General features: G+C 43.6%; 1 protein-coding gene across 1 annotated transcript in view; it reads right to left on the bottom strand.

The window, feature by feature from the left end:
- Window positions 1-3,468: 3,468 nt before the first annotated feature.
- The window catches only part of SLC2A6 (solute carrier family 2 member 6), a 133,421-nt gene continuing 123,484 nt past the window's right edge, over window positions 3,469-13,405 (bottom strand). The window contains exons 9-10 of the mRNA XM_086920953.1: window positions 12,528-12,673; window positions 3,469-4,518 (exon numbers count right to left, since the gene is read on the bottom strand). Coding sequence (XP_086777079.1) covers window positions 4,363-4,518; window positions 12,528-12,673 — 302 coding nt within the window. The 3' untranslated portion in view covers window positions 3,469-4,362. The remainder of the gene's footprint in view (window positions 4,519-12,527; window positions 12,674-13,405) is intronic.

The raw sequence follows: 13,405 nt of genomic DNA, 5'->3' as shown, positions 1-13,405 counted from the left end.
ACGGACCGCTTACTGACTCTAACCCACCCCCTCTCAATCCTTTCGTATTCTCACTCCCCCTCTCTACACCACTTTCTCTCTCTTAACTTTCAATATTCATCTTCCCCTTAATTTTATCTCTCTGTTTCTTTGTCCCCTTAGCTCTTCTTAAATGCAATACTATATCCCTTGTGAATTCTTTTTGCACATTGCTAATTTTTATCTTATTATGTTCACCTTCCTTGTAAAGCGCTCTGATACTCTTGGGTCCAGCAGCGCTATATAAAACCTTTGAAATAAATAAATAAATAAATAGATTTGGCAAATCCACTCACCTTAGACATGATAGGGTAGAAAGTGCTAGATAGGAGCACACTATAGTACAGTACAATAGCAAGCATATATATTTTCCTGTAAACAGAAAATAGTTGAATTGTTCATCTTTTTCACCATTCTTGTTATGTTAATCACATTATTCTGTTTACTTCTATTAATCATTGCAGTGCTAGTATTTTACTCAAGAATCACAGTGCTTCAATAAATATTGAAATATATTACTGTGTACTTCTTGTGTATCTCTTTGGGTCTGCATAAGTGGATAAGCGAAAGGATTTTAGATATGTTACAGTGATTTCCTTAGAAAGTCAGGGTTGTTTTGTTCTGAGTTTGCAAATCCATTTGTTACCTTTTGAGGATAGGAGTACAGATGATGCACTGTGAGCTAGCAGGACTATAGCCAACATAACCGGAGGGATGCTCTAAATCAGTCTCACATCAATCCAACATTTATGTTGTCCAAACAAACGCATACTTTTACTTGATCAAATATAAGCTCTATGACTTACCATGCACCCCATCCCCCAATTCCATTCTGAGCCTACATGAAATCCAGATTGAATATATTTGTGACAGATTTAGATATAATGGAATTTTTGGGAGCTATTTATTTGTCATGCAATAAAATCATTTTGGGGTTTGAACCCCACCGTCCCCAATCAGTATCAATCCAGTATCTAGTATCAATCCAGTGGGGCATTTTTTCATTAGATAGAAATAACGCTTTTATCAACATACCCTGGCAGGCTGTTTCTTTGATATGAAATAGATGCTTCTGCCGGGGGGGGGGGGATGGTAATTGGACGGATTTGGTGGGGAAGTTGCTAGGTCTTCAGACCACGGAAGTACAATTTTTGCTTGGACTGACTGTATGCTATCCTCATGGTGCCTCTTTCAGAAATAGCAATATTGTTTACAGTCACTGCGTGATCCACCTAAACACTAAGGTGATGTTGGTGTTGTCTTAGTGTATGGTGAACCGTGGTTTCTTTCTATAGAAACATTTAAAGTTAAAATCACAACAAACATCTAAACTTCAGCTGTTCTGTAATGTGGCCTGCTAGTAAGTCAGCTGTCAGACAAGCTAGGTCTGCTGGTTAAACTTTATAGAAAGAAGGCTGTAGACTGGACTCTTTTGGGACACTTTGGGGCAGAATTGTCAACACTTTTTGCAGGTGTAATGTCTTCAAAAGTGACACAAATCTTCTAAATGGTCTGGAATTTACTTCCCAGTGCAAAAACTGCTTTGTATTGGAAAGGAGAAGGCCGTCAATGTAGAAGCCACATCAGCACAACTTCACATCAACATTCACAGGGCAAAAACCAAGAGCCTGAAGGCTAATCCATTCAGCACAACTGCAGTCACAATGCAGGTGATGCACTGGAAGAAGCTAAGGCCTTCACCTACCCGGGCAGTGTCATGGACAAGCAGGGCGGCACAGACACCGACATAAGGCAAGACTCAGCAAAGCAAGGGCTGCCTTCATCCAGCTTAAGAAGAGCTAGAGCTTCAAGGACCTAACACTGCAAACTGAGATCAGGATTTTTAATACCAACATAAAATAGGTCCTTCTCTATGGAGCTAAGACTTGGAGGGCAACAGGGACCGCCTCAACAAAGTCCAGACCTCCATCAACACCTGTCTGAGGAAAATCCTCCAAATCCTCTGGCCAACCACCATCAGCATAACAACCTATGGCAGCAGACTTTCCAACTTCCTGGTCATGAAGAACTCATGAAAAGAAGCTGGGGCTAGATAGGTTACACCCTGTGCAAGCCCACATCAAACATCAACAGCCAAGCTCTGACCTGGAACACTCAAAGGAAGAGGAAAAGAGGAAAAGAGGAAGACCAAGAAACACTTGGCACCGAGGCCACGAGGCGGACTGCAAGGAGATGGGTTACACCTGGAGTCAGATTGAAAGAAAAGCTCAGGACAGAGATGTAAGGAGGGTATGCAACGGTTACCACGCATATTTTACAACGCGGTACCGTTACAACGATACTTTTACCACGCAGGTCGTTACAACGAAATGCGCTGGGGGGCGCTCCAGGATAGTAAATACTTTAATTTACTATCCAACTCCTTTCCCTAGAGTCCACGGGGACTGGAGTTGGAATAGTAAATTAAATAATTTACTATCCAGCGCCCCTCCACGCAAGTCGTTGTAACGATTTGCGTGGTAAAAGTAGCGTTGTAACGGTACGCGTTGTACAAGTACGCGTGGTACCGTCATACATCCGAAAGGAGAGTCCTGGCTGATGGCCCATACACCAGGAGGGGTAAAAGGCATAGTTAAGTAAGTAAGTAGTACAAAATTGTCTTCTAAAAGTAAGGCAAAGTAGCTCTATGCAATACTATGTGCTACTTTGATTCAAGATGATTTCCCATGGCGTGTGCATGTGTGTTTCCATCTAACCACCCAGAAAGTACTATCTACTAATATTTGTAGATAGGGCTTGTCACCCAAAAATGTCATCGCCTTGAGGTAGTCATAAATAAGATGCTAAGTTTTCTTTGCTCCAAATGTGTCTAATTGTACATGTGTGCAGCACTGTGCAGCACACATACAAAGTGGGAAAAGTATAAAAGGAAATCGAACCATAGTAATTTGCACTATAAGGGTGTCCTTCCAATAGAAAACCTATGCTGGACTCATGCAGACACCTTTGTACGATGGTGAAAAGGTGTGTGCATGGTGCAAGGCAGTTAATTGTGCACTAGCGCCTTGGAAGACAGCAGCGTGCCATATCAAAAGAGATATGGTGCAGTCCTGCTCAGTCTGTCTGTCTCTCTCTCATTTAATGTGGCACAACACATTAGGTTGCTGATTTGCATGACATATTAGTAAATCTTCCCCTTGATGTCCTGAACCCCTTGGGAACAGACTAGCCTTTATAAATTAATCCAGCTGCCTTCTTCTGTCTTTAAAACAGTTAAGAGCTAGTAGCAGCCTAGTTGTTAAAGGGCATCTATCTTGGGCAATTGCTCTCCGACACAGCAGTAATCGTCAAAACTTTTTTTCTGTGTTTTAGCTGCATCACCTTTCATTGGATCACCACAGAAACTACAAATATGCTACAGCGGATTACTTTCAAAACCTCTATCCCAGATCTTGCTGGTTGTACCAGAAACATAAAACCAGAACCACATTTTTAGCAAGGCAGTAGTCATGCGTCAATTTTACTGCACATAAAGTTACACAACACACAGTTAAAATACAATGACACACAGTTGAGCACCAGCAATAAGGTACATTTCTGCTGATCTGCAGTCCATGCCGCTGGAGGCAAGTGGGTGACGCCCACCAGCATGAAAACAGCAAACAGCCTGATTGTACCCAGTGTGGGGTTTGTATGTTTTGTAGCTACTCATCTCTTTTGTGCATTAAGTAGACAAGAATACAAACTCAGATGCCCATGTCAGCATTCTCTCACTTTTTGGTGCATTTGTTCTCATGCATTGCAATTGGATGCTACTGACTACTGTCTTTGCAATTGTAACTCTCAACATCTTGTGTAGAGTTTCATGCTTCTGTGCATAATCTCTCAAGGTAGTGTCCTCTGAACCTGCATCATCATGCGACAGCGCATTCGCTGAGTCCATCACCACTGAAAGTCCAATTGCTCCTAAGGTAGGTTTGATGGTGTAGAAAGTAGGTTTGTCCGTGGACCCAGGGTGCCTTATCATGGTAACACACAAAGTGGCCAGCATCACACATCTTCTTTGGGTTTCAGATCTTGAGCAGACATGTGTGCGCCCTACACACATCAGTGCCTGGATACCCTCACAGGTGACAAGCAGCGCTTCACAAATCCACCTTACATTTCATCCAGTTATTCAATTGTGACTTAGTGCAAGACCTCAAGAAAGCCCTCTGTGAACATAAGGCTCAAATTCACCAACAGCTACGGGTTTGGACCACCTGCTTAGGGCAAACTCTCTCCCTGCACCTCAGGACACAGATACACCTGTCTCTAGTCGCTCGCCAACCTGGTCCCGCATGGTAACCCTGCGAGTCCCGCATCTGGGAAGTGGGCCAGCGGTCAGTTGATGAAGGACCTTCTTCCAGTCCTAAAGTAAGACTCGATCTGCTCCAGGGTTCGGCCCTTGGTCTCGGGAACACAACACCCAGTAAAAACGAGATTCACTATGCAGATGATGGCAAAGAAAAAGAAAGGTACGGCAAGGCCAAATGCCTCCTGAAACACAAAGCACAGGAAGGGATAAGCATATGACCCCAGGTAGAAAGTACATTCTTAAGTTGCAACATCATATCAGACAAATGTGGCACAAAAGTGAATGCCCTTTTATAATGTTTTTATTTTTTATGAAGTTGAAATGAATTACCAATAGCCATCCCGTATTTCTTAAAGCAAGTGCACTATATCCTTGAAAGAGCAAATATTGTTTTTATTTAACTGAACTTTGTGGTTTATAACTAACAAAAACATGTCAGATTGATACTGCCACTAGCTTGTGAACTCACAGGCAGGTTTTGCGTAGGGTCAGTGATTCTAAAGGTGGGTGTTGTTGTTATGAATATTTCATATTCACAACTTCTGTCTGTTTATGGATTCTTGGGTGAAATTAATTGAGAATAAAAGAATCATGGCACAAAGTGAGCCCATGACCATCCCACTCTTGTAGTGGTGTCACACAGGAGAGTGGTAGATGGGGCATGGTGGAATAACAACTTACATTGCAGTGTTGAAAGGGTTAGCAATTATGTGTGAATTTGGTCCTTTATGCACATAGCAGAGTGCATAAGAAAAATGAAGCAAAGTAACATATCAGACACTGTTCATGAGGTAAAGAATACATTTGGTATAGATGTACAATTAGGTGAGGTTGTAGAGGGGAAGAAAATTAATGAGTACGCAATAAAAAAAAAGAGGATGATTAAAATTAAAGATTGAGGTGTTATCATTGTGGGAACTACAACCATTTAGCCAAGAACCTCAGTTGTCCTGCACATTCTATTGTATGTAGGAAATACAATAAGAAGAGGCAATACTCTATGCTATGTAAGAATCTAATTACAGAAAAAAAATGTACATTCTATTGAAGATGAGGGTGGTGTTGAGAACAACTAAGTATTCCATATTGATAATAATTTGGCAGAAAAGAACAATTATTCTACTAGTGACATAGCCTTAGATGGGGTAAAAATTAAGGTGTATCCTGGCTCATGTTCTCTGTCTAGATTAATTGATTATAATATTTTCAGAGAGAAGTTCCAAAGGAAGAATGATGTCATACATCAGGCAGACATTGAACCAGGGGGATACAACAAGGATCCAATACTCTTAGTGGGAATGATAACAATGCAGATTTCATTCAAAGATCGTACAATGGTAGGAGAGATTTACTTAACAGAAAATGGATCCACTTTATTGGGGTGAGAACACCAAAAGGATTTAGAGATTAAGTTTGATCCTTACAATGTTGAACCCGTCTTAGCAGAGGAAGGGAGAAGCAAAAGTAAAGCATTAGGTGATGAATTCTCGATGTATTCACTAAGGAATTAAGACATTAAAAAAATTCCATCACAAAATTAAAGTAAAAGACAAATCCGTTCTCGTAATACACAAAGTTAGACCAATACCTCTCTTAATGCAGGAACCGCTTAGAGAAGAGTTGAACAAGTTGGTCTCAGAGGGCACTATTGAATTGTTTGAGAGTTCGTTGTGGCTTGCCCCAATAGTGGTGACACAAAAACCTGGCGGTAGGGATTTACATCTCTGTGTAGACTTGAGGGGCCTCACCGCAAATATCTGGGTGGACGGATTTTCTCTCCCCCGCATTAATGAAATGATCAGTGTAATTGGGAAAGCTGAACATTTTACTGTCATTGACCTCTCTTCAGTGTAACACCAAACAGGGTTACATCCAGAATACAAATCTCTAACATCATTCATAACACCTTTTGGAGCTTTCAGGTTTTGCAGAATGCCATTTGGCCTGGCGTCATTGGCTGCTGAATTTCAGAGACCATACATAGGAGAATTTTACGGCTGCAGTTTTACAACTTTCTTTGTACATTGACCCCATTGTATTTATTAACCTAACGCTTACTTGAAATATGATGTACACACGTTTATAAATGTACTGTAGCAATTAGCAGGCTTCTTTAAAAAGCAATTATGCTGAACAAACAAAGGTGCATAAAAATACAAAGTAAAATGTTATTGAAAATTATGGCTTGAATAATACTAATGTACATTTATAGCCACAATTCAATGATGCAATTTCTATCGCTGTTCTTTGGGAAGGGCATCTTTTCAATATCGCTTCAGTATTTTGTCATTAGTACTCCTCTTTAAGCCTGATTATGGGAGAGTGCACTATTTTCCATAAGTCTATGCTAGACTCATTCAATTACACTGGTGGACCGTCTTTGCAACGTCCACTGACTGTACATGTTTTTTATAAATTAAATCTTACATTTTGAATTATCTATTAGTCATATTCTGACTGCTTTCTGTCTTCATTGGCATGGTTTGAATGTGCTATGGTATGCATATGACGTCTGTGCATGTTATGTTATGTTAATTTCGATTTATATAGCGCCCAATCACCGACAGGTCTCTTAGCGCTTGCTTTGGGAACCCGTCCTGGCTTTCCCTGAGAGATAACCCCTACTGGGCATCCCCAAGGAGAAGACCAGGCATCCCATCGCGGGGGGCCGTAGTGGAGATTAAGCAAGCTATTGCCCAGAGTTGCAGAGGGTGAACCCATGATTCGAGTAGGCACCGAGGCGAGAATTATCGAGTCCGTGGACATTTTGAGCTTAAGACCCTGCCGTGTCGGGAATTGAACCCTGGTCCCGGGTCTGACCTCTGCATCAGGGTCTGCCTCCTCTAACCAGTGAGCCACACTTCTCCACGCCAAAGGTGGCATGGTTTGGCACAGGAAGGTCACACCCATAGGCTTTGTCAACGTGGATGGCTTTAAAGTCAGAATAAATTGGGAGTTGCCATATTTGCCTTTGAGGTTCCTCTTCAACCTCGACTTCAAGAGCTGCATCCCTATGCACAACTTCATCGATGACCTCTGGCTGAGATAGTGCCAGGCTTCAGGCTGATCCTATTTCCAGGGTCCCACTTTGTCAGTGGGCGAAACGGGGCAGTAAATACTTTGTAGTAGATTTTCTTGTACAGTGAAACAGACCCCTCAAGGTCGAACTTCTGGCTTTCGTTTTTCTGAATGCTTCAAGACCCATGACATCAAAGCATCTAATGGATTTGACATCAAAACATTCTTGTGGGTTTTGGTTTCGCCTGTTTTGGAAATACTTTCACCGTGATTGATGCTTTGTTGTGCTTTGGGGGCAACCTCTGGACTGGGCCTCCACACAAACCATGCTACTTGGAGCATGGTTCTTTTACTATCAATCCCCATGAATTTCCATGGATGGTTCTTACAATTTCCACCTCTTTAAATTCCTTTCCAAAACTCCTTTGAGGACTCCTTTGCTGACGTGGGGTTATGAGACCTACACAGTTGTTTCTGCAGTTATCTAATGTGCTGGACACTGCAGCCCAGATTTATTAATTGTTCATGCAACGTAGAGCAGCAACCACATTTTCTGTGCTGCATTGCACCATGGAAAATGACAGTACAGAGCCATACCTACTAAGAGGGCGACTGACTCCGGAATACTATTCCATGGTAAATAACGAATTCCAGTGTACATGCACATCAGCAGAATGGGTGGCCGCTCTTTTAAGGTTTTAGGGGCGAAACTTTGGAACTCCCTGCCACTCCATATTCGCTCCATGACCAATCTGATGGCCTTTCCAAGGCAATCAAAACCTATCTGTTCTCCCTGATTTAAACTTCCTGCTGTTTCACCCTCTCCCCTCAGGTGTCTTTCATGGTTCAGCGCCGGGACGCCCCGTTGCTGGGGCAGCTGTTTTGCGCTATAACAAATTTTTAACATAACATAACGTAACATGTACACCTGTGCCATGTGGCACACAGACATGCCCTAAAGGTATGTATGTGTGTCACATGGCACACAAGCCAGAAACAGGGGTGAAACAGGGTATCAAAGTGACACCCTGTCCCCCTTGTAAAATCGGTAATTACAGAATCGGTATTTGCTATGGAATCCTATGGGCTTCAAGGCCCATAGGAATCAATGGCAAATACAGATTCTGTAATTACCGAATCTTACAGATTCGGTATTTTTACCGAATATTTTACCTACATAGCAATTACCGAATAGTAAATACCCAATCGGTAAAATTCGGTATTTACCATTCGGTAATTTGCTATTACCTACATCTAGGCCTCAATTTCTATACGTATACAGAAACTCAGAAAGATCCCCTATGTGCTCTGCCCGTCAGCGCAAATGCAATGCATGGGGTTTTGGAAAAAAGAAAGCATTTCTTATGCCTGCTGTAAAGAATGTATTTTTGATTTAAAGCCCGGTCATGCTATTTTAGTACTTTGGGCTTTGCGTCAAAACCCATGCAGTGTTTGCGCTGATCCCCCCAAGTAACACCCCGGAAACTCCCCATGATGCAAAAGTGATGCAAAGTACTTGCTCTTAGAACAGCGCACCCTTAATACATTTTGTGCGGCAAAGTGCATTCAATGCGTCGCTTTGTATCACTTTGTATCAGCCGAAGCCTGGATCATGGAGTGGTTGAATATCTGGGTTGGAGACTGAAAGTGAGCCTTTTTGAGATTAGTGGGTGTTTCACTAGGCACAGATCTTAAAAATGTTGTTTTTCATTAAAGTGAACTCCACCCACTACAAACTAATTCTTATACAAGCCAAGTCCACTTGAAGCAAATGCTGTTTGGAATGTTTCTGACTCCACTTGGCCTGAGGTCACGATTTAATTCTTCCTCTTTGGTGACATGAAGTACTCAAAATAGTCATTTAGAGCCTTATGATAAGAGAAAATTCTCCTATTTCTGTAGGAAAACAATATGCATGGATTTTAATCCACTAAGTTAATTTCTTTTATCATAGGAATAGGGTTGTAGTGGAAACTCTGCAGGTGGATTCCTCTCAATATTTAGAAATCCCTACTGAATCTGGTGGATTTTCATTACCACAAACTCAAAAAAAATCGGCCTTGGATTTTTACTGGAACGGGATTCAATGATAGAACAAGCATTTACAATGCAATGGTCTCGGCTTTATTAAAGTTAGAGCTATTGGCATTGCAAATGGCATTTTTTTCATTTTTTGTTTTTTTAAAAACATAAATCAATGGTATTGTCATTTACAATGCCAATAGATGAGCATTAGAGAGTAGTAGAGAGTATTAGCGGACACAGAGCCACACACACACAGAGCCACACACACACACACACAGAGCCACACACACCCACACACACACAGACAGAGCCACACACGCACACAGACAAAGCCACACACACACAGACAAAGCCACACACACACAGACAAAGCCACACACACACACACACACAGACAGAGCCACACAAACACACAGACAAACCACACACACAGACAGAGCCACACACACAGACAGAGCCACACACACACACAGACAGAGCCACACACACAGAGACAGAGCCACACACACACAGACAGAGCCACACACAGACAGAGCTCTCTGCCCAGTAACGCCCTAGGGAACAGAGGCACGAAAAACCGGATCACAAGCAGGGCACAGAGGCACCAGCAGGGCACAGAGGCACAAGCAGGGCACAGAGGCACAAAAAACGGATCACAAGCAGGGCACAGAGGCACAAAAACCGGATCATGAGCAGGGCACAGAGGCACAACAAGCAACGAGGGGGCAGGGGCAGGAGAGCAAGCACATGCAACGAGGGGGCAGCAAGCACAAGCAACGAGGGGGCAGGGGACACAGAGGCACAAAAACCGGATCACAAGCAGGGCACAGAGGCACAACAAGCAACAGGGGGGCAGGAGAGCAAGCACAAGCAACGAGGGGGCAGCAAGCACACGCAACAAGGGGGCAGGGGGGCACAGAGGCACAAAAACCGGATCACAAGCAGGGCACAGAGGCACAGAAACCGGATCACAAGCAGGGCACAGAGGCACAACAAGCAACGAGGGGGCAGGGGCAGAGGAGCAAGCACAAGCAATGAGGGGGCAGCAAGCACAAGCAACGAGGGGGCAGGGGTCACAGAGGCACTAAAACCGGATCACAAGCAGGGCAAAGAGGCACAACAAGCAATTAGGGGGCAGGGGCAGTAGAGCAAGCACAAGCAACGAGGGGGCAGCAAGCACAAGCAACGAAGGGGCAGGGGGGCTCAGAGGCACAAAAAACGGATCACAAGCAGGGCACAGAGGCACAACAAGCAACGAGGGGGCAGGGGCAGGAGAGCAAGCACAAGCAACGAGGGGCAGGGGGGCACAGAGGCACAAACACCGGATCACAAGCAGGGCAGGGGACAGAGGCACAACAAGCAACGAGGGGGCAGGGGCAGGAGAGCAAGCACAAGCAACGAGGGGGCAGCAAGCACAAGCAAGCAGGGGGCACAGAGGCACAAAAACCGGATCACAAGCAGGGCGGCACAGAGGCACAAAAACCGGATCACAAGCAGGGCACAGAGGCACAACAAGCAACGAGGGGGCAGGGGCAGGAGAGCAAGCACAAGCAACGAGGGGGCAGCAAGCACAAGCAAGGAGGGGGCAGGGGGCACAGAGGCACAAAAACCGGATCACAAGCAGGGCAGGGCACAGAGGAACTGAAATTGGATCACAAGCAGGGCAGGGCACAGAGGCACGAAAACCGGATCACAAGCAGGGCAGGGCACAGAGGCACGAAAACCAGATCACAAGCAGGGCACAGAGGCACAACAAGCAACAAGGGGGCAGGGGCAGGAGAGCAAGCACAAGCAACGAGGGGGCGGCACGAGGGAACAGACGCACAACGTGGGGGGGGCGCAAAGCACGAGGGAACAGACGCACAATGAGGGGGCGGGGGTAAGCACGAGGGAACAGACGGACAATAAGAGAACAGACGCCCAAAAACTTACCTGCACAATGCCATGACACCACCATCTTTCTCCAAGGTGAAGCAGAAATGCCTCGAAGAAAGCACGGTCATTTTCTGATTTTGGGCGTGGTTTTCTTTCTCTCCTCTTCCCATTGGCTGGAAGGTAAAATTCCAGCCAATGGGAAGAGGAGAGAAAGAAAACAAGAAAGAAGCGAAAAAAGATGCCCCCGAATCGAAAAAAGACAGGGCTTGAACGGAGTGATGCCCCTCTCCTCCAATGGCTGGCCTCCGTTTAGGAAGCCAGCCAATGGAGAAGAGGGGCGGGTTCAAGCCCTCAATACTGTTGACATTAAATCTCGGTTGCGCGACACTGCTGCGCAGTGTACGCTAGGCCGAGACCTAAAAATACTACACACTCGTATTTACCCAACTCTAGATGGCAGTGGTGTGCAGAACATGTAAATCTTCTAAAGAAATCTACATGCTAAAACCATTATCTTGCTAGTGTTATTATTAAGTGTTGTTGCTTGTTAATTCACAATCTACAGTTATGGGTTTAAGCTGAAATTGAAGAGGCACAATAAAGGGAAGGGCAATTAATACCTGGCAGCATGTGGTGTCACGTGGCAATACAGCTATTCTCTCCCAACAGAGAGGACAGCCAGACTAGTTGTTTCCTGTTAGCTTCATGTGAATGCTTTGCACTCACACTTCCAATCCAGGCAAACAACAGCAGGAGGTGTCTGTATTCTAAGCATTCTGTCTAGGCATTCAGTATAAAAGTTAGAACACTAATATAAATCTGGAGCCTGTGCCAACAACTAAACACTTGTAAAAGGCCTGCAGTGCTGGGCTATAGCCGAGCCCTAGACTTAAGCAAGTGCCTGTAATGTTAGTGAGGGTTTTTAAGGACAGATATGGCCTGAGTTCAAAGTCATTTAATACTATTAGGATACTCAATAAAAAAATGGCATAATGTTTTAAAGAATACGTGGAAAAAAAAGAGAAATATTGGAAGACTGAAGCAGAGGAAGTATATGAGGTATTTATTATTCTCCCTCTGTCACTCTGTTTTATAAAGGTGCTCTCATAATTCCAATATCAAAATATTATTTTGGTGCTAATCTTTATATTACTGTTATGATCAATATAATTATCACTTGTTGGCAATTATTTAGTATCATTTTTGTTGCATACTACTACTAGTTCCACTGTCACTACATCTCACTAATATTTGCAATATTACAGGTACTCACCGATGCAGGGATGAATGACTCGATCATAGTAAAGGCTGTAGCCCAGCTGACCAGCACACAGAGTCCGGAAGCCACTCCTCGCGCCCGGAGGGGTAGGACCTCCGACATCAGCAGCCAGGTGATTGGACCCCAGCCCATTGCGTAACCTATAACAAACAGTCCCATTAAACAAGTGGCTCAGTGGCCGGGTAATAATGCAGAGATAATATCAAATTTTTTCACCACATAAAACATTTGACCAAGGAAGAGAAACCTAGAAAATACCACCCAATCACTCTGACAGCCAGTCACTTCGGGGTCATCTAGAAATAACATTGAGTCACTCTACCAGCCAGTCACTTAAGCGGTAATTAAGATAATAACACTGAATCACTTTAACAGCCAGTCACTTAGGTGGTGATTTAAAGTTTGGCGTGGCAGGACATTTGCCAAAATTGGCAGATGTTCGATCCCTCCTATTTACATTGTGTACTATAGAAGACACTCCTAATAGAACATAAAGAACATCTGCCTATTTTTGTATACAATTGTATACATGAACATACATTCTACTATATAGAGTAGATGGGACATCCACCAACTTTAGGTAGATGTTCCACATCCACCAAACTGGTTCACAAAGGTAAACTTACACTTTTGTAAATTTGCGATTATTTGCTATTCACAAAAGTGTTTAACTAGTAGTATCTTTATGAATGCAGAGTCTCTGCACATAAAAAGAAAGGACAGTCCTATCTTTTACCTTATCCCTAAAGTCAGTCACTATATCAATCACAGTCATCTGCAGAGTTAGAAACACATTTCAGTTTCACACGGTCCTGAGGTCTGCACAAAACATCATCTCCTACCTATGAAGCCATGCGTGTTCAAATATTAGA

This window comes from Lissotriton vulgaris, chromosome 5, assembly GCF_964263255.1.
Source record: "Lissotriton vulgaris chromosome 5, aLisVul1.2, whole genome shotgun sequence".
Taxonomy (NCBI): Eukaryota; Metazoa; Chordata; class Amphibia; order Caudata; family Salamandridae; genus Lissotriton; species Lissotriton vulgaris.
This window is presented reverse-complemented; position numbering and strand designations above follow the sequence as displayed.